The following is a 25,761-nucleotide window of genomic DNA, read 5'->3' on the forward strand; positions in this document are numbered from 1 at the left end:
TCCATTTACCTCGGAGAGCAGCTGTGAGAATCACCTGAGATAACTGGACCCATCTAAAAAGCTGAAAAGCCAGCCCTGAAGACCAGCAGCCCCTCACCTTAGTGTTTACGGGATGACGGTCGATAGTGTGCAAAGCTGTTACTGACAGTCACATCCCTGGACAATGACAGATTGAAAACCAGCTAGCCAGAGCTGCAGACTGCAGGAGACGCTAAGAACTAATCAGCCTTAAGAATCAATCAAGCATCTGGTACACGTGGGATGCCAGTACCTCGTTGATGGCCAGCTGTTCCCCGCCTGGCTGCAGGTACCGAGGGTTGGCTTGGCAGAGTTCTTCATAGCTGAAGTCTTCCTCACTACCATTGTCATCCACTAAGGCCGAAGATTCTGCACCTCCATCTGAAGAGACTGCAGGGGAAAAGCCAGGGAAGATGTGACATTTAAATGATGCTCACACCTGTGACCTCGGCAGAGGCAGAGGTAGGGGGACCAAAGCAGATCTGAGGACACAGTGAGTTCCAGACCAACCAGGGTTACAGAGCAAGATACAGCCAGCAACAACCCATTTATAGGGCAAAACAAGTGGCCGCCGGTAACATTCCTCAAGGAAAATGGTCATTTTCTCTCACCTAGAGTCAAGAACGTGTTAGGAAATCCCCACTGAAACTCTAACCCTGAGGTGGCAGCTGGTGCCAAGAACAGCTGGAGTCCAGTGTCCCAGCATCTTTGGAGATATTGCCGACAGGTATTTTGTGAGTCAAGGGAGAGGGAATTACTTGTGATGTAGTGGGAAATCCACTCCAGAGCGGATATAAAGAATACAGATAACAGCCAAGTATGAGGGTTCATAGCTGTGATTCCTGAACCTGGGCAGAGGCAAGAGGATCACTACAGCTTAGAGGTCAACCTAAGTTACTGAGTGAGACCTTGTTTAAAACAAAAAAGGAACAGGAACATAATAACGTTCTCAAGCAATATGTTGAAGTAAAGAGCATGAGAATTTCATCACTCTTGAAACACACTCTTCTGCAGCCCATGAGGGAACAGGACAACCAAGGCCAGAGGTGTCCACGGGGTCAGAGGGGGTTGTTCTTCCTCTCAGTTCACCCACCCACAAGGGATGGTGCTCACTATCAGAACTGTAAACCGTGGGCATCTTCACCAAGACAAAAGAAAGGAAGTTTCAAAGATGGAGGCAGTACCCAGAGCTAGTGAGGTTATGGATGTTGGAGGAGAACCCACCACCTCCACTTTGCTAAGCCAGCATAATTCTTACTACACACTAAATATTTGCCTTACACCCCCAGAGAAGTGTTGTCTTCAACCCTCCGCAAGGAAACTTCTCTTTGCAACAGACAGAGACCAATATAGAAAAGCAGAGCCAATAGAAATACAGAGTTGCAGAGCCCGGTCCCAGAGGTCATGATCTATAAAACATTCCCGCACCTAAGGCTCAGGGGACTTGTGGATGAGGGGCAGAAAGACTGTAAGAGCCAGAGGATCAGGGAGTTTGCTGTGAGACTGTGTCTCCTAGTAATAACCAAAGATACACACCAAAGATACCAATATGACCATCCAAAATAAGCAGAAAAGGACAAAAACAGTAGATATGTCACCATGGATGGAAGGAGGAATCCATGAGGTCTCAGCCCTACACAAAGAACTACAGGCAACTGAGGAATGCTGAAAGCAGGAGAAACAGTCTTCCCCAGGGAAGAGCACACCAATTGGTTATCCAATGCAAAATGGTCAGTACAAAGTAACATTATACAGACAGAACAGACGGTATGTATGTACTTAGGAATATATACGTGTATACATGTACACATATATATGTAATAATTAATGAAAAAAGTCATAAATTGGCAAGTGAGCAAAAGGGGTATATGGGAGTGTTTGGAGGGAAGGGAAAATGATGCCACTGTATCATAATATCAAAAAAAATCTTTAAAAATAATTGATAAAAAAATAATAAAAAAGATGGGGGTAGCGCTTTGTTTAGAACATCTGAGTACCCAGATGTTCTTTAGGAACAAAGGGCTCCTTTCGCCATTGCTGAGTGCTTGAGACACCTGGCTTAGCCTTCCTCTGGTACAGGAGCAGGGACATCTCCATCACCACCTTCTCCAGCAGGAGGTCTGTTGGTGCTGGGAACATGGAATAAAGCTCATCTGCCCCAAGTAGCCAAAATCAGCAATTGGTAAGCTGGAGTTTTGAGGAGCGCAAAGGGGGCTCAGTGCTTTACACTCAAGCTGGAAACTGGCTCACACAGGCAGTAGGGAGGCTTTAAAGAGACAATAATGTCACCGAGAAAGGCTCTTCGGTGGGGCTGTACCACCTCAGTCATGGCATTGAGACAGCCCTTGACCAAGAGCAGATGGTAGCAAAATTTGAAGCATACATCGTACTTGACTCCAAGACCAAAGACTCCCTTCCTCCAAACCTTCACTTCCAAGGATATCCATTACTTACGAACATGGTTGAAAAAAATTAAGTGGAGATTTCCAGAAATAAACAACCCCTATGTGTGCCTGCTGGCTTCTACTTAAGGTGCCACAGAGAGACCCACGGCTCAATGCACGCTAGGCAAATACTCTTGATTCCTACTGCATATGTTTGTTATTACTGTCGTATTTCTTTATTATTATGTCCGTCTGAACCTTGTGTCTAGAGCACAAATAAGAAAACATAGTATATGCCAGAGTTGATCGGAGGTTTCATGTTTCCACGGATGTGTCTTCTGTGGCCAGGGGTCCTCTGGGTAAGGAGTGAAAGATGAGCATGGGAAGACTGAGCAGGAGACTCCCAGGGAGGGCCACAGAAAGCCACGCATGCTCTTTCAGTGTGTAGTTTTATGACTGCTCTCACTATGTAGCCCAGGCTGGCCTGGAACTCATAGCTTTGGCCAAGGGCTGGGTTACAGGCATGGGATACCAACTGGCTTCTTTCTGGGTTTTGAGTCGGGTAGTAAGTTTGTAGTCCAGGGTCCCCTTACATGGCAAGTTTCAGAAAGGTAATTTTGGCAGGCTGCCACGAGGGCAGGACTGAACGACTCGGCAGCAACAGGAGGGAAGTGGGGACTAGGGAGAGAAGGTGCTGCTCTGGGGAAAGAGAGAGGAACTGGAGCCCACGGGTGATGGTTGGGGGCAAAAGGCGATGAGCTTAACGAGGCTCCGGAAGGACTGGTAAAAGGGACATCACAGGAAGAAGCAGCGTGGCGTGAAGAAGGCCCCTCTGCGGCAGTCAGCCCACCCTGGGTTGCCCCATCCCATGAGGCTAAGCTCAACTCAGTTTCTTCCAGCAGCATCTGACCCGGCTGGGCCTGCTCACAGGCCCATGCTTTCGTGCCTTGTTCCCTGAGGCTGGGGTCCCCTGCCACGTGCAAACTTACAGTGTTGCTTTGGTGACCCCTCTTTCAGAGCCGGCCTGTTAGTTCAGAGGCTGTATATCCATCAGTGTTGTCGAGGCCCTGGGTGCTGATGAGTCCAGGAATCGTGGACAAGCGGATGTGGGGCAGCTGAGTGGGAGCTCTGGCCCCCGCAGTGGCTGCTGGCTTCCTGCAGTGTTAGGTCCCTTCTCCCACCCGAGCCTCAGTTCCCATCTCTGATTGCAACCAGAGAAGTTCTGGCTACCGTGTCATGAGCTGCCTTGGAAGTGCCTCGGAGGAGTGAGTCAAGGTGTTCTTGAACTTGAACCGAAAGCCAGGAGGCACAGGAACACTCTCGGGAGCTCCTACACTGTCCTGAGTCTGGTGTCTTTCTGACTCCTCAGGGGAAGGGCAGGTAGACGGCCAGGGGTAGTCATTGTGTGTGTACATGTGTGATGTGAGTCTTCAGCTTCCCCTTCCTTTCAGGGATGCAGGGCTGTGTGTGTGTGAGTGTGGTCTTGAGGAAGTCAGACCTCAGCAGTCTGAGAAACACACTCAAGCTCATAGGACAGTGTCTATTCCTTTGAAATCTTAACTTCCATTCCCCTTCTGTGGTCACGGGCCTTGCAGGTGCAGAAGGGGAAGGTTACCTATTACGTGATCTACAGCACGATCCTGGGGTATATGTGTGGGATGCTGAGGAAGGAAGCCTTCGGGAAGTATGAGTAGTTTTTCTGCCTGCCTAAGTCAGCTGTCTCAGGCACCACAGACAGCACTAAAGATAAAAGCCTTTGTGAACTCGAGGTAGGGGGCAGGGAGGCTGCAGCGGAGAGACGCAGCCTGTAAGAGACCTGGTGGGGCTTGCCAGGTTCACAGCTAAAAGGTTCTAACGATCCTGGGTAAGTAGCTTATAGACAAACCCTTGATCTGGCTGGGGCCCAGAGCTGCAGGAATCTTTGGATGTCAGCCAGCAGTGACTTGGCACTGCCCAACACCACCGGCATTTCTCCTTATCACATTTCAGCTTTGGCTGAGCCAGATTAAAAAAAGAAAAGAAAGGCATCTGGGCCTCTCAGTCGGAGCAAAGCCCTGAAAATGACATTTTCTCCCTCAAAGAACCACCGAACAATGCTGACCAGTGAGAACTCTGCCACCCGATCTGCCTGTTGCTGGGAAAATCAGTCTTTTTTTTTTTTTTTTCTAGGCCAGCAACTATCACCTATAATCCATAATTGACAGGAGTCTAATATAAAGGGTTCACAGGGAAAAATGCTAGACTTCACAGGAGACAGGGATGCAAAGTGACAAGGACAAATGACCAAATGACCTCTGAACTGCCGCTATAAATGTTTCCAAGGATGAACTGGGTCATGAGACAGATTCGACACCACACTGAGCTCTTGCTGAGTACCACAGAAGCAAGGTGGCTTCCATTAGCCCAAGTACACTGACTCAGTCTCCCCACCAGCCGACTGGGGTGGGCGTGGCTAGAGGCAGAAGACATGTGTAGGGAAAGATGCCCAGCACGATGACGAGATGGCAAACGCTGGCAGTGAGGACCACGCCAACCTCCCTACATCCATCACTACACAGGCACACAAGTGCACGCTGCAAGGCAGGTGTGCTTCTGTCAACACTTCCCAGGATGCTGTGCCGGCTTCACTTTCTTTTTTTTTTTTTTTTTTTTTTTTTTTTTTTTTTTAAATATTTATTTATTATGCATACAGTGTTCTGCCTGCATCCCTGCAGGCCAGAAGAGGGCACCAGATCTCATTACAGATGGGATCTCATTACAGATGGTTGTGAGCCACCATGTGGTTGCTGGGAATTGAACTCAGGACCTCTGGAAGAACAGCCAGTGCTCTTAACCTCTGAGCCATCTCTCCAGCCCCGGCTTCACTTTCTGGCTATAGAACCATGGGCAAAGACACTCAGTCCCTTTTCTGCCATCCAGTCCTGCCATCTATAATGGGGTAGCTTTCCATGGTTTATATACTCAAAGGCCATTCTTCCTCTCCTGCCTTTCACATCCTACCTGGACTCTGCCTTCCCCTCCAAAGGGGACAAGAACCCAGCCAACTCCCACCTGTCTCCCAGCACTAGCCTGGGTCACCCTAACGGGCTCACTCAGCTACTCCTTGCTGGCCTCCCTGCCTCACCCCACCCACTGCCTGTTTCAGGCAGCGATTACATCACTCCTAATTCAAATTGTATCTCTGCACACGAGCCACAGGGGAGAGTCAAAGCCCCGAGGTTTACCATATACCCCACACCATGTCACCTTGGTTCTGATGGCATCCTGACCCCCCTGGCCCCCTCCACATGACATCCCTCCTCAGACAAGACTCCTGCTTCTTGACCATCCCATTTAAAAACCGAATCTTCAGGAAGAGGCAAGAAGATTGCCACAAGGTCAAGGCCAATCTGAGCTGAGTATGGAGACCCTGTCTCAGTTAATCAATCAGTATAAATAACTAAATGGATTCTGAAATGAAACTGGGGGCTGGCAAGATGGCTCCGTGGTAAAGACACCCACAGCCAGGCCTGAGGACCTGAGTTCTATCCCTAGGACTCACAAGGTGGAAAGAGAGAGCTGACTCCCACTAGTTGTCCTCTGATCTCCAGGTGCACATGCATAAACAATAAATAAAATGATTAAAAGAAAACTATACAGAAGTGCAGAATATTCTTTCACTGGGTGCCGTGTGGTGGGACCTCAATGGTCCATATCTTCTCCCTCCCACTCCAGGGCAGCACTGGCCACCTCTGTGATGCCTGTTCCTGGTAACAAGACTGAAAATCTGTGTGACAGACAGTAAACACGGACTGGTACCAAAACTTCAATACTTCTACACAGTTCTGGGAACAGCAGTCACTGTTGAGCCCCTGTCCCTTTTAAGCTTTGTCCCTGGCTCCCAGTGAGGTCTCACGGCACGGCTTCCTGACTCGGTTTGCCTTCCTTCTTTGTCCTCCACGACCTTAATGATAGCCAGGATTTTAAGTCCCTCCTAACCCCCAGGACTCAGTTCCCAGGCCCATGGGCAAGGCAGAGAGACTTTATTTCTGCATGCTCAGCATCCCATATAAACACCTGGTACGGAAGACACTCGGGGCTTTTCCAAAGAGGCTGCAAACGGCCAGTGAGGAAGCCAGGTTCCAAGAAGTTACACAACAGAGTAACACGGTGCCGGGCCAGGCTAGGATGGACACCAGGTCTCCTTGGCTCAAAGCCCAGCACCCACCTGAGATTACGGCTAGAAACTCCTGCAGTTAGTCTTCATCCGCAGCAGTTCCTCGTGCCTCCCATCTCCCTCCCCAGCCGTGGTCTACGCTGCTTCCACCCTAGACCCCAAATCCTGGTCTCATGGTCTTCACAAAAAGCTCCACCGTGGTTTTGTCTGCAGCATCCAAGGCCTCCTAGGACTGAATTCATCCTGCTTCCAAGGTACGATTGGTGCCAGACATTTGCAGTAAATGATCTTCAGCCGAGCTGAACACTGCTAATGGGGAAAGTGCAGCTGAAAAACCCTGGCGCGTGCCTGATGGTGGCCAGAGCCCATGCTCCCCTCTGTGGGCAACCTCTTCCCTGGGCCCTGTCCTTCGGCAGTCACTTCCTGTAAGCTGCAAAAGGCTTCGAATTCCTCTGCTATCGATGGGAGTTAGCAGAGGTGACTTGTTAACTCACAGTAATTTTGTGTAATAAATAACTAATATAAATCCTCAAAGTGTACTTCAGCAAAGCCAAGGGAAATAAAAAGAGGATTGTTTGTTTTGGCTGGGTGTTTCGAGATGAGTCTCACCATGTACACACATAGCTCAGCGGCCTCCTCCTATCTACCTCCCTTCTCTCCGATGCTGTGATTATATGCGTAGACCACCACCAACGGCTAAATAGGTCATGTTTTCCTTTTTATTATGATTTTTTTAAAGCTCCAGCTTAACCCCTTTAAAGCACAGTTGGGTAACGTTGCACTCCACAGCTATAGATGCACCTCTAGAACCCTTTCATCTCGCAAAACTGAACCCCTGTACAAACACTAACTTCCTTCCCTTCTCTCTCCTGCCCACTCCTTGACAACCACCTCTGCTTCCTGTTTCTGTGATTCTGCTTCAGATAGTTTGTGTCCAAACCATGCAGCATGAGCCTTGCAGTGGCAAGTGTTTCACTCAGCGTGATGCACGCAAGGTCTGTCCGTGTTGTCCAAGTCAGACTCTCCTTCCGCGGAAGGCCCTGTGTGGCTCCCCTTCTGTCCTGCTTGTCTGCTTCCGTGTGGCTGGGCACACTGGGTGCCTGTCCCTCTTGGCCACTGAGAACAATGCTGCCATCTGCATGAGTGCGCTCATCATCGCTTTGGAGCCCTGCTGTCAGTTCTGTGGGTTCTGGACTCAATCAGAAGAGTGCTGGCGTGGCTCATTCTGCTACAAGATTTTTTGTGAGCTTCCATATTGTTTTCCAAGGTGGCTACATCAGTTGATGTTCCCACTGCCAACTCACGAGGGCACAGCTATCTATATCATTTCTTTTGTTGAAAAATGTCAGTATGAGAAGACACTTTTTCTCCTTGTGACATTGTTATTATTATTAAAACATAGTTAGATCACTCCTCATTTTCTATAGACCTTCCTATGCCCCTTCCTCTCAAATTCATAGCCTTACTCTTTAATTATTATTACACACACACACACACACACACACACACACACACACACACACACATGAATAAATATATAAGTACAACCTGCTGAGTCTGTTTAGTGTTGCTCCTATGCACTATTTAAGGCCTGACAACTTGGCATTGTGTAACCATTTCGGAGCTCATCCCTGAAGAAGACTAATTCTCCCTCTCTCAGCAAAATAATCCTGTAAGCATGGAGACAAAGCTGCCCAAACCAAAGTCACTTTAAGATCCCCAGACTCTTAGGCCTCATCCACCACAAGAGACTTGCTAACTAAAGCTTTAGCCTAATTCAGGAAGGACTCCCTTTATCTTCTTTTTTCAATTTTTTGCACTACTGGGGATTGAATTCTGGGCCTTGAGCACACTAAATAAGAGACTCTCTACCCTCGTCTTTTAACAGATTTGTGTGCTAGAGACAATTCTGGAAAAACACTTTTAAGAACCCACCGGTTCCAGATACACAATATAGTGGGTTTATTACACTCTGGTTGGACCACCGTGGTGGCCCATCACCCTTAGGAAGGTTGTTTCCCTGGAGTACTATTTATATGTTCAGTTGCCCTGTCCCTTACACAGTGGCCTCTAAAAGTTTGTTTGAGAAGACATCTAACTTCCAAGTCTGTGACCTTCTTGGATGAGGGAACAACTCTCTAGCGGACATCTGAGAAACCTCCAGCCAGATACAACCCCAGGAATGGGTGCAGAAGGCTGTGTGCTACCTACAGAGAATGGGCCGAGGCCTAGGCTCACAAGGCCACTGTTAACAGGACTGTTATTATGAACCTAATCAGAAAGAGTGTAAGTTTCTTAAAAGCCAACAAGGAACAGCAGCTATGTTCCTCATGAAATCAGCAGGCCATCCTGCTAAACTCTGACTCTACGTTCTGACCGAGCATCTGATTCTAAAGGGGAGTTTTGACAAGAAATGACATCACACAGCATCAGCACAGGAGCCATGTTTTGTGCCCCCTTCCTGGCTGTACTCTGGAGAACAAACCCATCCACAGTGCCTGACCCAGCTTTCTTCTCGGGACAAACGAGTCTCTTTCTCGCTGGCTTATTGTTGCACAAAGTGACAAAGTTTAATTTAAAAGCACTGGACTGCCTAGTCCCAAGAGCTTGGTCTGGTCCCATTGAGGCTACCTTGGGAAAGCCATGATCTTTGAGCCTTTGCTTTCTCATCTGTAACTGAGAAAAACACCCCTGTGTGAGGCGGATGCGGAGGTGAGACGTACCCAGCCCTTCAGCTAGTCTTGGAGGCTGAGCCTGGAGGTGGCACGGGTGGGAAGGGACAGCCTGTCACCCACAGACTTGCTAATGCACAGTGCCCTTTCCCAGCCAGCCAGCTCCTGGTGGGGATTTCCCCAAGGCTTTGTTTGGGGAAATTCCCGCACTTAGAATAGTCTGTTAAAAACACACATTTCAGAAAACCTCCTGCCGCTCACTCCACTTCCTCCAGGCTGAGATAAGCTATTCCAGCTTCCCCCGTCAAAAGCGGAAACAGCCTCACAGGCAGGCAGCTGTGGTTATAGCTGAAATGCTGGGCCCAGTCCCTCCTCCCAGAGAGCACCCTCGGGCCACCTTGATACCCACAGAGGGAACCAACAAGGTCCACAGAGCTGCAGGCAGGCGTACCTGATCCACTCTTCAGGGGTCCTCCAAAACCCAAGGACATGGCTCCCTGCCACATTGGAGAATGCTTAGAAAAATGAAAATCCCACCTTTTCTGGCTATTTGATCCTCTGGCCACTTGAACCAGAACTGGGTTAGGAGCTCAGAATTTTGTTTCCAGAAGCCCCTCCAATGACTTTGATGCCTGACAGAATTGAGAGGCAGTGGGCATTCAGGCTAACCTCGTACCACAGCACACCGGTGGACCTGCTCTACAGTGTGTGTCTGTCCCCCCACACCACACCACAGGTTTCGGAGTGATGGAAAGTGCTACTGCTGTGGAGTGCTCCGGTGTTCCTGCTCTGATGGGAGAAACTGTTTGCTCCTTCCCTCCCCAAACAGCTCAGAGTTCTGAATCATTCTTTAGAGCCCAACTGTCTCTTCTTAGTGGAGGGTTCCCTGGTTTTCGGTCTCTCATCTATGCTTTGATCCCCCACAATAGCCACCTCTTTCCATATACCTCCCACAGGTACACAACTGTCTTATGCATCATCCTATACCATTATTACTGTTATTCTATTTCAGTTAGTTATGTCCACGACTAGGTCCCACAGACCTTAAGAACAGGAACTCATGAGCTACTGCTGCAGGCCGAACCAAATAAAGCACGAGACACCATTCACACTCAAATATAAACGACTGCTATCATGTCCTGCTGCCTTGAAATCCATTCTTCGAAAATAGTTATCTTTGCCTTTCTGGAGCACACAGGCCAACAATATGATCCAAACAGACCCTAGAAATAGACACAGGCACCCTTACTGATAACTTTTCACAACAACTAAGGATCTTTTAAAAAGAATGCTCCTCATTCAGCTCTCACCAGCATGCCTCATGTTTCTGGCTGTCCAGAGCTGATAGGAGGAGGTCACATCACAACGGAGCCTAACTAACCATTCCAAACTTCTAGAAGTAGATTCATTTTTCTGTAGATGGCTTGCTAAGTCTTCAATTTCATCAAGTAAGCTACCAATGAATACATCTGCCCCCCCCCCCCCACGCCGCAGTCAGCTTGCCTGGAGTTCTGCCATCCACACTCCAGATCACTGTGCTCATCTGTAAAGCGACTAGACAGGATGGGATGGGAGGAGATGGGATGGGATGGGATGGGATGGGGTGGGATGGGTGGCCTGGGCAGCTGGGCACCCCAGGGTACCTGTCTCTGGGCCAGCAGCCAAGAGGAAACTGGCTTCTCTGTACCCTGTAACAAGTCTCAGCTTTACCCATGACATGCCCTGGAGTGTCTGCTGTCCCTCAGCCAGCTGTCCCACCTCTGGGGGTCCCTGGTTTTGATGATGGCTGCCCACATCCATCCTTGCTGACTGACACCTGAGGGGCTATCCCTCCTGGATTCCCTCTACCACTGACCAGGTCTAACTGCCACCTTGCTGGTTGGAGGAATCAATCAGGGAAGCCAGGCTGTATCCAGCATCGTATTTAACACCTAACAAATGTCCTGAACTATTATCAGCATCACTTATTTATCTAGGAGGAGGCTGTGGCTCAAGATCAACCAGCTGTGGTGGTATGCCACACCTATAATCCCAGTCCTCGGGATGGTTAGGCAGGAGAATCCTGAGTTCAGGACCAGACTGAGTAGACTAAGAGATCCCATTTTAACTAAGAGACCCCCACCTTTTTTTGTAGGGGGAGGTTGGTTTTTTTGAGACAGAGTTTCTCTGTGTAGCTTTGGAGCCTATTCTGAAACTCGCTCTGTAGACCAGGCTGGCCTTGAACTCACAGAGATCTGCCTGCCTCTGCCTCCCGAGTGCTAAGATTGAAGGCGTGTACCACCACCTTTAAAGACCCAAAACAAAACAAAACAAAGACTGGAAATAAAAAAAAAAAAATAGGGGGGGCACACCAAAAGGGAGGAGCATCCCCCAGCTGACCCTGGGGTTCACTCCCCCATCTCCTGCCCTCTCAGAGTGGCCTGTGCAGCAACCCACCAATGGGGGCTTCCGTTATTTCGGACAATTATTAATTCCAAGGGAATCACACTACTTGCCATGATTTCACCTGTGCGTGCCAAGACTTTGAGACAGCTCTTGGGAGCTCGTGGCTTGAGTCAAAGTCACAGAGAAGGGAAGTACAGCAGGCTGCTGGAGAGCTTCCCTTCCACAGTGGCACAGCAGAGGAGTTGGTGGCTGACCCTCTCCAGCTAGGCTGGTCACAGAGGCTGAGCACCCATCGATGCATCCCCCAAGGACAAGCCTCCACCGAAGATTCCCGAGTACTGTGCATCTCTGGTGACATGGGGGGGGGGGGGGCAAGGAGGAGAGCACTCCTCCCGACAGACAACCCGAGGTGGAAATGGCTGCAGGAAGGTAGGATCATCATCCCTCGTCGTCGTCTCCCAAGCCCTCTATTCTGGCTTTACTCTGCTGGGCCATGTCTGATGACAGCATGATTGAGCCTGTCACTCACTCACACTGGTCTGGTTGGATAATCCGCCAGAGACAGCCGCTGGGACCACCTTCCTGCCCTATCTCAGCTGGCCAAGAAGAAAGCACCAGCTACACACAGTCTCGCTGCTGGCAGGGCCTGCCTTCAAACTGTCAGCTACAATTCTCATTCATCTCAGCACACGTTTCTGGCATCTATTTACGGCAAGACCCAAGACAAGATCTGTTTTTAGAGCACCCCACCGCAGCTGGGGAGAAATCTTCCTGTGACTCGCCCCCGCCCCCCAACACATACCTTATTTCCTTAGGAGTGCATGGATTACAACTTATAACTTCCTAGAACGACATTTTAAAACATTTAAAAGAATTCGCTTTTAAATACTCTAGCCCAGTTGCGGATAAAAGAAATATTTAGCCAGTAAGGGCAAGATGAGCATAACGCACTAGCTGCACCAGGGCAGATGACTTTCAAAGCAGTAGATAGCTAAAGCCAATTCTCAGCTGGAGGCCTTACCCCTCCCCCAGCGCAGGAAGGAGCACTTACACATCTCTACACACAGGCATCCCCTTTCAAAAGGAAGAAATTTCACGCAACCTAAACAAAACCCTGTAACAAATTCCACAGCAAACACCAGATCCCACCACTCATAAGAGGTGGTCCACACTTGACTCTTTACCATTTCATCTTCTATGCTCACTCTATCATACCCAAGATCAATTTCTCTCACGGGAGGAATGAGATTTTTCCCTTTCCTCCCAGGCACACTCACAGCGGATTAGAGAGGATGGGGGGAGGAAGAGGTGAGCTGCAGCTCAGAAAGTGAGTGGAGTCAGCAACCTTGCCCACAGGAGAACCGCACACATACCCATGTGAAGGCTTTCCAGACTCCAAAATCTTGCTATTTCTCCTCTAGCTACCATCCTTCTGTTTAAACACACACAGCGGGTTGAGGGTGTCACCCAGGAAGCAGGTCCTCAGCTCATTGCGGAGGGTGGCCGGTCAGGCAGGCAGCTGCGGGAACTCTGGAGTGCTGTGTGCTCTCTTGGCCAGCGCTGCCCAGAAACTAAGAGCCTACTGCCAGTGACTCAGGCTTAGTCGTTCCAGCGACATCACCACGCGCTGACTTTTGGGAGGAAATTCTAAACGGAGCGAGCGGCTGCCTTCGAAAAGTGCAGCTTTTAACTCCGACCTCCAGGGCTGCTCTAGCCTTGCAGAGCACTTTCCCAAGGCTGTTTGTTTCAGAGAGGAAAGCACAGAGGTCACTGAGTTTGAAAACGGAGTTAGGATTTCACAGCGCGGAATGCCAAATATTTGAGTTATGATGCTACAGAATACGAACCGTAATTTATGGAATCACTAAAGAAGGGACTTTTGTTTAAAAGATATGTGTGTAAAAAAATGCAAATAGACAAAAAGATAAGACACATAATAAGTATGTGTATGCTTCACGAAAGTAATACTTGTAATCTGCTATTATGTAAAATATGGGCTTTGTTCTAAAGGAGGTTCCATTAGATGACAGTGTGAGTTGCTTTTTAATTCCTTCATGCTTTTCTGTATTTTCCAAATAAAGGGAAATTAGCAACTTGTTCTTTTACATTTCGACACAGCTGTCAACAGTGTGCTTCCTTCATTTCTTCTGGACAGGAAGTCACTGCCTTTTAAACGTTATGAACAATGCGTCGATATAGGCAAAACAGCGGTCCCATGACCATCCTCCACATACGGGTTAAAAAAGCGATAAAGACAACTGGTACAGTGAAGTGGTGAGCGTGTGTTCAAAACCCGAGGAATCGAAACTCACTGCTGCCCTGTCTTCATGAGACTAGAGCATCCCAGCAACAGAAAAGTAACTAATGCAGCAGTTGGTACCAGAAAGCGGGCTGTTGGTGTGAAGAAGCGGATCGTGTTATTCTGTGGGAGAATATGGAAGATTTTTGGACTGAAAACGTGGTTGAATGCTGTCAGCAGTGCCCAGCAGTCTGTTCAGCAGGAGCCTGTAAGATAACAGTGGTTCAAGAGGTCTCCAAGGGGAAAATACTAGCAACTGGGCTAGAGGCTACTCATAGGGTATTTGACAAAGAATCTGGCTGTGGGCAAGCCTTTAATCCCAGTACTCATCTGAAGGAGGCAGGTGGATCTCTGAGTTCAAGGTCAGCCTTTTCCACAGAATTGAGTTTTAGGACAGCCAGGGTTACACAGAGAAACCCTGTCTCAGGCAAACAAACAAACAGAAGGAGGAGGAGGAGGAGGAGGAGGAAGAGGAGGAGGAGGAGGAGGAGGAGGAGGAGGAGGAGGAGGAGGAGGAGAAGGAGGAGAAGGAGGAGGAGGAGGAGGAGGAGGAGGAGGAGGAGGAGGAGGAGGAGGAGAAGAAGAAGAAGAAGAAGAAGAAGAAGAAGAAGAAGAAGAAGAAGAAGAAGAAGAAGAAGAAGAAGAAGAAGAAGAATCTGGCTGCCTTTCACCTGTGACCTGAGAAATTTCTTGGGGCTATCTTAAAAAGTAATAGACTAATTTCTCTGGTGAACGGTATTTCAAGACTGCATAGTATTGAGTCTATGGGATGGCTATTTTTTTTTTTTTATATAACGCTTATGGAGGTTCAAAGAGCATGTAGGGCAGAAAGGAATACAGAATATATGGTTTGGAGAGACAAAGAACACTTCAGAAGCTGAAGGCTGTAGCCAAGACAAACGCTGGAAGAAAAGTTGTCAGAGATCAGCATCATGAATAAGAAGAAGCCTAGGGCTCCTCTCAGGAAGGAGGGAAAGGTGCCCTCAGGGCAAGACTCTACTTCCCAACTAAACTTCCCAATGGAAAGAGAGGGAGCCTAAGGCACTGTCTGCTCCTAGAAAGCAAACTCTAAGGTTGCTGCTAATGAGGTTCAAGGGGGGCAGGATCCATTCTGAACCAGCAGCCAAACTTGGCAGGCGTGTCCATATGGTGTTGGTTTTAGAGGCACGAACGGTTCAAGAGAGAAGGGCATTGATTCTTCCTCCAGAGAGCCACTGAAGACAGGCCTCTGCATGGAGGCCCTGAGAGGGCGGGAAGCTGTGAGAGGCTATTGTACGAAGCTGTGAAAGTGAAGCCTGGCTTGCAGTGGAGACTCCAGATGTTGGAGATGCCAGAGCTGTGAGACATTTGTGGGGGAGAGCTGCACACAGGGAGTGAAACCAGTGTGTGTGTGTGTGTGTGTGTGTGTGTGTGTGTGTGTGTGTGTGAGAGAGAGAGAGAGAGAGAGAGAGAGAGATTATAGGGAGCAGAGCCATCTAAACCCTTTGACACTGGACTTGGAAGTACAGGATTTGGTATTTGTCCTGCTAGATTTCAGTCTTGCTATGGTCCAGTCTTTGCCCACTATGTCCCCATTCCTCATTTTTGGAATGGTAATGTGTATTCTGTGGCATTCATTATATGGTGAAGTATGTAATTTGCCTTTTGATCTTACTGGAGGGTATATTTAAGAGATGGCTTCAGTCTCAGAAGAGACTTTAAACAGCACTGAGATTGTGAAAGATTATGAGGGATTTTGAAGTTGGACTAGACACATTTTGCATGATATGATCATGGGGGCAAGGGAGTGGAATATGGTGGTTAGAATGAGAACTGTCTCCCATCTGGATACTTGGATCCCAGTTGGCGGTACTGCTTAGGGAGGTTTAGGTAGCACAGCTCTGCTGGGTTAAGTATGTCACTGGGTGTTGGGCTCTGATAGTATACAGTCTCACTTATTTCCAGTTCACTCTGTTTCGTGTTTGTGTTGGAAACATGAAACATGCTCCTGCCTCCATGCCCGCTGTTTGCTGCCATGCCTGCCTCTCATTATGAGTTCTTATCCCTCTGGAACCCTGAGCCCAAATAAACTCTTCTTTCTGTAAATTGCCTTGTTCACAAAACAGGACAGTAACTAAAACAATCCTTTAATCCCAACAGTCAGGAGACAGAGGCAAGAGGGTTGGAAGTTCAAGGCCAACCAGGTCAACCTAATGGGGCCCTATTTCAAAATAAAAACACTAAAAGAGTTGAGAACCAAGAGATCTCTGAAGAACAATCTTGAAGGAGAAGTGCCACTCTGTGCCTTCAAAGCCACTGTAGTTTGTCAGGGTCATGTGGACTTGAACACATCATGTCACAGGAAACTTGTTATGCTTGACTTAAATGAAGGCTCCCACCATTTCCCTCCCTTCATATTCCACCTCCTCCCAAACTTGCTCCCAGACACTCTCCACAGACATTGACCAGAACTCAGACTGATGCAGACACAGGACTGTTGTTAAAAGATGCTGTCTTGGCGGTTTCTCAGAAAATTGGGAATCGATCTACCTCAAGACCCAGCCATACCACTCTTGGGCATACACCCAAGGAATGCTCAATCATACCACAAAGAGACATGCTCAGCCGGGCAGTGGTGGCGCACGCCTTTAATCCCAGCACTCGGGAGGCAGAGGCAGGCGGATCTCTGTGAGTGAGTTCGAGGCCCGCCTGGTCTAGAGTGAGTTCCAGGAAAAGCACAAAGCTACACAGAGAAACCCTGTCTCGGGGGGAAAAAAAAAAAGGAAACATGCTCAATTATGTTCATAGCAGCACTATTTGTAATAGCCAGAACCTGGAAACAACCTAGATGCCCGTCAACTGAAGAATGGATTAAGAAAATGTGGTACATATACACAATGGAGTACTACTCAGCAGAGAAAAACAATGACAGCATGAAATTTGCAGTTAAATGGATGGAACTAGAAAAAATCATCCTGAGTGAGGTAACCCAAACCCAGAAGGACAAACATGGTATGTACTCACTCATAAGTGGATTCTAGATATAAAGCAAAGAACAATCAGACTGCAACCCACAGAACCAGGGAGGCTATATGGCAGGGAGGAACCTAGGATGACTGTGGCTTAGAATAAGTTTTGGTTTTACTCAAAAAAACAAAACAAAAAAAGATGCTGTCTTAGTTGGAGAGGTGGTCCAGCATTCCATCCAGCCTGAGTTTGATTTTCAGGACTCACATAGCGAAAGAAAACTCTCATAGGCTGTCCACTGCCTTCCATGCAAACGGTGGCATGTGGGTGGATATACGTGTGGGCACACACAGATGAATAAATGCAATTTTTAAAAACAGGAAGGGGGTGGCAAGATGGTTTGGCAGATAAGAATGCTTGTTGCCAAGCCAGACAACCTGAGTTCGATCCCTGGAACCGGTAGGGTGGAAAGAGAGAATGGACTCCTCCAAACTGTCCTCTGACCTTCACACACCTACTGTGGGTTCTCTACTTTCTGAAACCCGGGAATGAGAAACAGGGTCTTCTGAGGGTTTCCTTTCCGATTCTACTTTACAAAGACTGGAAGAAACACAAGTCATAAGACGGAGACTGCTTTCACTGCTAGAAGGTGGAAAGTGTTCACTGTCGGGGTGAACATGGTGGTGTATGCTTGTAATCAGCACTGGGGAGGCTGAGGCAGGAGGACTGAGAGTTCAAGGCCAGTGTGGGCTACATACACAGCAAGACCCTGTACCTTATGAAAACAATAATCATTAAGTTAAATTCTCTATCATGTTTTTCTGAGACAGGGGTAGGACATTCTGTTCCTGTTAAACCTCTTGATTACAGGCAATGATAAGTCATGAAATACCGGCTGGAGAGTGGCTGCTGGAGCTCATATAATCTCGGCCTGGGGGCAGCAAGCTTCTGGTAGTTATGGGCTCTTCCTAATCCTTTCTCTGAAAAGGAGTACAATTTCTGGATTCCTCGGACTCTGTGGAATCCACACTGTCTCACAGCAGGGCTAGGGACAGCAGTCAACTATCCGGTCTTAGCAGCCAGCAAAACACTAACAGCAAGGATGTGCCTACAGATAAGTAGATGGATTCATCCTGTTTTACAAATAAGTACAGCCAATGCCATAATCCCTTGGTATGTAGTATACTGCACACAGAGACAGGGATGATGGGATAGGACACACCACCTCTACACCTGACAAAGTTGGAGTCCCTGCAGCCTTAACCAGCTTTCCTTACAGCCCAGTTACTGTCACCCTCTTCGGGTGCTCAGCCACTGAGATCGGGCTTCACTCTGTAGCCTGGGCTAGCTTTTAATTTTTGGCAGTTTCCTGTCTCACTGTTCCAAGGTCTGGGATTGCAGGTGTGAACCATCGTGTCTAGCTCTGACTCTTCATTCAAAACAACTTTTGAAAAAATGGTATGAAGAAAACGTAGGAGCGGCTGGGCATAGATAGCAAGGCATGCTGTGACCCCAGCAGGGTGGGCATGGTGGGTCATGCTATAATCCCAGGGCTTGGGAGATGGAAACAGGAGGGCAGCTTCAAGGCTATCCTGGGCCATACTGTGAGACTTTGTCTTGTGAAGGGGCCCCAAAATAGCTTGACCACACAGCAGCCATGACAGGCTTCGGGGAAGTACCTGACATCCCAAACATTCCAACCATTAGATAAGGTGACAAAATGTCCTTGAGTCTAGCACACACCTATTTTGTTTTACAGATACCCCTAGACAATTGTCAGCCAATCAAGGTCCTGAACTCTGGAAATCCCCTCACCCCAACCTCTGCTATAATAAAAACTCTGCCCCACCTGAGCTCAGGGCTCTCTGCTCTCACCACTGTGTTGGACAGACAGAGGGACCAAGCTCTGGAGCTTAAAATAAAGGCTCTTTGCTTTTACATGCAGGACTTGGTCTCCGTGGTAATCTGGACATAACAGTCTCAAAATAGCAAATGGGGTTGGCAAGATGGCTCACTGGATAAAGTCACCTACTATAAGGCCTGACTACCTGAGTTTGATCCCTGGGACTCATGTGGTAGAAGAAGAACTCCAAATCCCACAAATTCTCCTCTTACCTCCACATAAATGCTACATCACTCACTATATGAAAATAAAATTGAAGAAAAAAAAAAAGACAAAGAAACAAAAGCAGATATACCCTGAATAATGGCCGGGCGGTGGTGGCATACGCCTTTAATCCCAGCACTCGGGAGACAGAGGCAGGTGGATCTCTGTGAGTTCGAGGCCAGCCTGGGATACAGAGTAAGTTCTAGGAAAGGTGAAAAGCTACACAGAGAAACCCTGTCTCGGAAAAAAAAATGTGAAATACCCTGAATAATAATGATAATAAAGATCAAACCAAAAGGATTTTCGGGGGTTAGGGGATTAGAGGCCATGCTGGGCAAGCATTTTCCAACCCAGGCTGGTCTCAAATTCACAATCTCTGGCATATTGAGACTACAGGCATGCACCCCAATATCCTGCTAAAAGGCATCCCACATTTACCAGAACCTGCCCACACATGTGAGACTCACATCCCTGAGCATTGGACACTGCCTTCTCTTTTGCCCTTCATTCTAATAAAATGCTGAGAGGAGTCTCAGGGTAATAACTTTTTAGGTAATCCATGGGCAATTACGTGGTGACTCAAGTTTTGGACCACAGAATCAATGGAAAAGATTCAGTAAAGGTTCCGTCCCTAATGACCTGAGTGTACATATTTTAAATCAGCTTAAGCTATATCTGGGTGTCCTACAGGGCTCTAAGCCACTCTGTAGATAGGGTGGCTTGTCCAGAATGGGCCACTGGCAGGTCTGGTCAAGTAAGTGACTGAAGAGCTCACTGCTCATGCCCTTGTGAGATGCCCCCTAATTGATCACAATAGTTACTCACACTGTACCGGGTCAGTGTTCCAGCTCTGAGTTAGAGATTATCAATTCATTTCTCCCTTTACTGGTGATTTGAAGACTCTGAGACAAGTAATGTGCTTGATGAGCAGGTCTCAATGGTGGAGTGGGATCTGATGCTGGCTTTTTGACCCAAAAGCCTGTTCACCAGAAAAAAATCATTCCAACGGTGGTTAGGACAGAATGATGCCAGACGAGCTGTACAAGCCTCCTCTCCTCTCTGATCGCATTACTTTATTCTCTTAATTGAACCCAACTAAAACAGAAATATGTGGCCTGTCCTAAAGCAAACTATCAATATATAAATCTATTCATTCTAAAACATTCGAAACAGAATTTTGAACAACTACACACACACACACACACACACACACACACACACACACACACACACATTTCAAGGGCCTGTAAGATGGGTAGAGGCACTTGTGACCAAGCCCAACGACCTTAATTGGAATCCCAGGACCCACAAGGTGGAAAGAGAGAACCAGTTCCTGCATTTTGTCCTCTGGCCTTCACATGCACGCGGTGGCATATGCACCCAAAATAAATAAATGAAATAAAAATAATTCCAGAGAGTTTTACTAAATTTAACTTTGTGTTTTAGCAGGTCTTGCTAGGTAGTCCAAGCTGGCCTTGAATGCCTGATCTTCTCACCTCAGCTTCCTGAATGCCTGGATTACATAGGTAAGTTCACCACCAGTGCTACAGAACTCTATAGAAGGAAGAGGATGGCACACAGCAGCAGAGTGCATTGCCTAGCATGCCCACAGCCAGTACATACATACATACATACAGACACACACACACACACACACACACACACACACACACACTTTGCAAAGAAATGTGCTTCTATAGCTTCTCATATTTCAATTTATCTAACTGGAAAAAAATCAAAACATGACATAAACAATAAGCACCTATGAATAAATCCCCTCACTTTAAAGGGGAAGATGAGGAGCTGGGTTAATATCCAGAGTATATTATTTTTTAACTGACACAATTCAACAACAAAAAATATCAAACAAAATGAAAACTGGGCAAAAATTTTGAGTGGACATGTCTCCCAAATGGCCAATCAATATATGAACGTATAGTAGAAAAACAGACCAGGGAGATTACGTCATAATCATAAATCAAGGAATGAAGCCTGATCCTAATTAGTCTTAATAACAAAAACCCGGAGTCAGATATTCAGGGTGAAAGCTGAAAGATCAGAGAAGCAGAGCAGCAGAGACTTCTCACCTCTGTGAAATCTCAGACCCAATCAGGTAGATCCTGTCTCCATGAATCCTCATACTGAATCGGGTGAGATCCTGTTTCTAGGAATCCTTAGACTCAATGGGGGGGGGGGGGGGTCTTGTTCTATGGATCCTCAGACTGAATGGGGGAGATCCTGTCTCTACTGGCTTTATAGTCCAGTCTCCACCTCCCTAGTGCTGGGATTAAAGGTGTGAGCCACCACTGGGCTCTGTTTCTCCTTTAGAAAGGTTTAATCTAGAGTAACCCAGGGTGGCCTTGAACTCCTGATCTTCCTGCTTCCTACTCCCAAGTTCTGGGATTAAAGGTGTGAGCCACCACTGCCTGGCCTCTATGGTTAACTAGTGGCTAACTCTGTCCTCTGATCTCCAGGCAAGCTTTATTTGTCAGAACACAAACAAAATATCATACAACAAAGGACTGTCCCTCACTATTTTGTGGTGCTGGGGATGGAACTGAGAACCGCCAGCATCCTGGGTGAGGAGAGCTCCTCAGCCGAGCCACAGCCTCCTCAGGGACTGAACTTCCTGATGTTTGTGTGTTGTTATTGCACCAAAACCCTTTAGCAAGGGTGATCACTGACACGTGCCTGTTAATGAGCTTTCAGATGCTGCCCCACAGGGCTAGAATAGTTTCTAAATCACTACAAATTGATCCAGGGCACTTACAGGATACTTTAAGTTATAAAATGTGGAGGGCACCACCTGGGTTCAGAAAACTATCAACGACTGCAGTCTTCACACCCCGACCCCACCCCAGCTTCTGCTGTCCGGCCCTGCTCCAGTGCAGAACCTGAAGGCTCTTCGATCAAGGTCACCAAGCTCCGCCAGGCCCTGAGCCCCTTAACTGCAATGATTCCTTCCGGCCAGTTTGTTGGTATTTGGCCTTTTTCTTGAAATGGAGTTTCTCTGTGGTGTCCAGACTGGTTTTCAATTCCTGGGCTCAAGCACTCTTCCTGCCTCAGCCTTTAAACCAGGGGCACAAGCCACTGGAGCCTGTGTGCAATTTCATTTGCACCAAGGAGCTCCTCCAAACTCCTGGGTCTCTACTTATCCCAACTCTTTTTTATCTTTGTGAATTCTTTTCCAGCCCCCACCCTCCACCTCTGGTCCAGGAAGTCCTTACCTTCAGCCTGGGTCCCTCTCCCACTCAACAGAGTCTTGTGATCTGGGGCCTAATACAGACTAAGCTGAGGGCTCTGGTTCCACCCACGGGACTGGGAACCTACTCCCTGTCACCCAGACATCAGTGTCAGCATGGCCTCCTCCCTTGCCCACAGCCTCCAGACGATTCTTTAGACTTCCAAGCTCTTCACTTCCCCAGTACTACTGTGGCGTTCTCCTACTTCTGAGCTGCATGGCAACCTAATAAGACAAGAGACATTCCTATTCACAATCTAGCCCATGGAGGTTCTCCAATGCAAATCTGATCACTTCTCTCCAGCTCAAACCCCAGAGCAGCTCCTGGCTGCCCAGGCCCTCCTCCTGCCCTCTGGTAGCTGAATCTCAGGTTTAGAACTCTAACCTGTTCTCCCACCAGGAGCAATTTGGGCAGCTCGAACTCCCACCTCGGGAGCGAGTCACACTGACCCACTGAGTTGCACCATAATCAGTTCGGCTGCAAACAGTAAAGCAGCAGCTTGGTCAGGATGACAGGGGACTGGGTTCTTCCGGCGCACCAGCTTTCTTGCCCAATCCACACCATGATGCATCAGTTCTGATTTCCTTAGCACAGCAGTGAACCCAGACACCAGCAAGGGAACTGAAGTTCAGATTCCTTCATTCTTCCTCTTTTTCTCATGTATAGATCTTTGAGAATGTCATATGTGTTTTGACCATATTCATTTCCTCTTCCAACTCCTCCCCAATTCATCCTTTTCCCAGCCCATTCAACCTTGTGTTCTCCAAACAAACAAACAAACAAACAAACAAACACTCTGATCAGGATCATGTGAGCCCAAATAAAGGCTTTCTTCCCCAAATTGCTTTTGGTCATGGTCTTTATCACAACAATAAAAAGCAAGCTAGACTACTACTACCTATAGCAAAGGGTCTCATATATAGTAGGGATGAAATACTCTGTTCAATAAGCCCAAAACCAGAAAGTTTTTAAAAATCTCTCTCTCTCTCTCTCTCTCTCTCTCTCTCTCTCTCTCTCTCTCTCTCTCTCTCTCTCTCTCTCTCTCTCTCACACACACACACACACACACACACACACACACACACACACACACACACACGCGCGCGCGGATAGAGGTCAGAGGAAACTCCGGATGTCAACTCTCACCTTCCACCTTGTCTTGTGACAGGGCCTCTTGGTTTCCCAGCTCTGTAGGCCAGGCTAGCTGACCCCTAAGTTTCCAGGGACTCTCCTGTCCCACTTTCTGTTTTTCTGTAGGAGCACTGGGGTTAGAGATGTACGTGCTACCACCCCCAAGGGTTACACTGGCTCTGGGAATTTGAACTCCAGTCCTCATATTTTCTCATCAGGCACTTCAACCCCTTAGCCATCTCCTCAGGGCTGGTTTTGAGGGGCAGGGCAGAGGGCAGAGTCTTCTACTGCTGCTGGACTTGGCCTGGAACTCATCTTGTAGTCCAGATTGATTTTAACTCCTTACAACATTCCTGCCTCAGCTTCCCAAGTGCTGAGATTACAGACATAAGCCATCACACCTGGCTTATTTGTTTAATTAATTTATTCTATTGTATTATTCCTTGATAATCTCATACATGTATACAACGTATCCTCCTTATTTGTTCTTGAGGCAAGGTCTTACATTGCCCAAATACAATCTCTATAGCCAAGGATACCCTTGAATCCCTGATCTTCCTGGCTCTACTTCCCATGTGCTAGGATTAAGGTGTATACCACCATGCCCCAATGTTTTAAAAAAGAAGTTTTTTTTGAAGACACAGCACATTTAAAATCTAACTTACAAACAAGCAAAACAAAAGGAAGGGGAGTAAAATGAAACCCAAATAACACAGACGGAAAACAAAATTAAAGACTAGCCCTGGCCTCTATCCCAGGCCCCTAGAGCATGGCTTGGCATGTCCCAGTCCCCCCCTCCCAGAGGACAGACGGCAGTGTCACAAAATAGAATAAATCGGTTCAACTCGCAAAGGCAGGAAACTTCCCTAGATGATACCAACCAGGCCCTCACAGCAGGTCAGACAGCAGTTCCTAACAGTTTCAAACTTAGCAACTGATCATAAACAAACAAACACAGAAGCAGTGCCAGGCAGCACCGTGCTGTGCGAGGCAGGTACATACATCTCGTTCAGTTCCAGGCCAGCCAGGGCTACATAGTGAGACCCTGTCTCAAAAAAAACCACAACTAACAACCCCAAACACTGAATCAACACCAAGGTGCTCTTACAACTGATACCAGCTCCTAATTAGGGTAAAGAAATGCGTGCATAAATTTTTGTACTTCTGAGTGAGGTGTACGTTTTACTATAAAATGGAAGTGTCCCTGCATTTACACAATTGAATTTTGAAAAGACGGGCACCTAAACACTGGAAAGGGCCTGGTATATTTTATTTAGATAAAGAATGCTTAAATCTGTGTAGTAAAAGTTCAGAAGTTGATGCACACAAGGAAGGTGTTGGTAGGTTGCCTAGCTGCGGCGGAGGGAAGAGGTGGGGGCGGGGGGGGGGGGGGATCGCGGGCGGGGGCGGGGCCCGGGCCCAGGGAGGAGCCAGACAGGGAGGCAGCCGAAGGCTGGATCAGAGGGAATGTTAGGCATTTCCAGATCCCGTAAGTGCCCACCAGATGGGTGGCTTTGTCTCCTGGGGCTTCCACAAGGCTAAGTTCCTGCTCCCTGTATGTTGGGAGGAACACCAGGACTGAAGACTCAGGCCAGAAGCCATGCCCGGCACCAGTTTGCAGAAGTCAGTAACTATGGTTCACGCAGAAAAAGGGCAGAGGAGCTCCTCACTACCTCTTCAGACCATCCTCCTGGCCCATACACACGCTCCCGGCAAGTTTTCCATGTAGGTAATAGTGGGGGAACCACAGAATCAACGGTATGAGAAGCAGCAAGGTTTTCTGTGGTGGAAGGCACTGACTGCCATGTCTTTTTTGAGGGAGGGCAGTTTCCTTAAAACGGTCCTCAAAGGCTAGAGACATGCCTAGGTGGTTAGGAGAGTATACTGCTCCTGCTGAGGACCTGAGTTCGATGCTCAGCACTCATGTCCCAAGGCTCAGCAAGGCCTACAACTCTAGTTCTGAGAGGACCTGATATGATGCCTTTGGCCTCCTTGGGTGCCTTCTATCATGTACATATATCCACACACACCTGCACAAAATGAAAAGAAAATCGTGATGAAAAAAAAAAATTAAAAACAGTTCCCACATTCTTCTTAAGGCAAAAGGTAGTTGTGTCCTATGCTGAGGTTCTTTTCTTTTAATTATTGAGAAATCTGTGCTGTATAGCTGTAATTCCAGCTCTCAGAAGGGAGCAGCTAGAGACCAGCCTGACCGACACAGTGAGTTCCAGGTTAGCTGGGCTCCAGAGTGAGACGATGCCTCAAAAACCTAAACTAAAAACAACAGGAAAAAGAAATGCCTTTTGAAAATGTAATTCTTATTCCCCATGCTTAGTTCTAGCTTTGGATTGTTTTTGCAGACCAGTGTAAACACAGTGACCAATTTCACTCCATCTGTAATACCTTCACAATTTGTTTAAC

At 47.7% G+C, this 25,761-nt stretch overlaps 1 protein-coding gene across 2 annotated transcripts in view; it reads right to left on the reverse strand.

Moving 5' to 3' along the window:
• Window positions 1-25,761, reverse strand: part of Spata13 (spermatogenesis associated 13) — an 82,074-nt gene that overhangs the window by 21,037 nt on the left and 35,276 nt on the right. Inside the window, exons 1-2 of one of the 2 annotated variants that reach the window (XM_059273532.1) lie at window positions 12,989-13,318; window positions 272-408 (exon numbers count right to left, since the gene is read on the reverse strand). In XM_059273532.1, the coding sequence (XP_059129515.1) occupies window positions 272-408; window positions 12,989-13,043 (192 nt within the window). In that variant the 5' untranslated portion in view covers window positions 13,044-13,318. Of the gene's footprint in view, window positions 1-271; window positions 409-12,988; window positions 13,319-25,761 lie in introns of those variants that run through there. The other variant, XM_059273531.1, reaches the window with a different exon arrangement.

Source organism: Peromyscus eremicus, chromosome 9 (assembly GCF_949786415.1).
Source record: "Peromyscus eremicus chromosome 9, PerEre_H2_v1, whole genome shotgun sequence".
Classification (NCBI taxonomy): Eukaryota; Metazoa; Chordata; class Mammalia; order Rodentia; family Cricetidae; genus Peromyscus; species Peromyscus eremicus.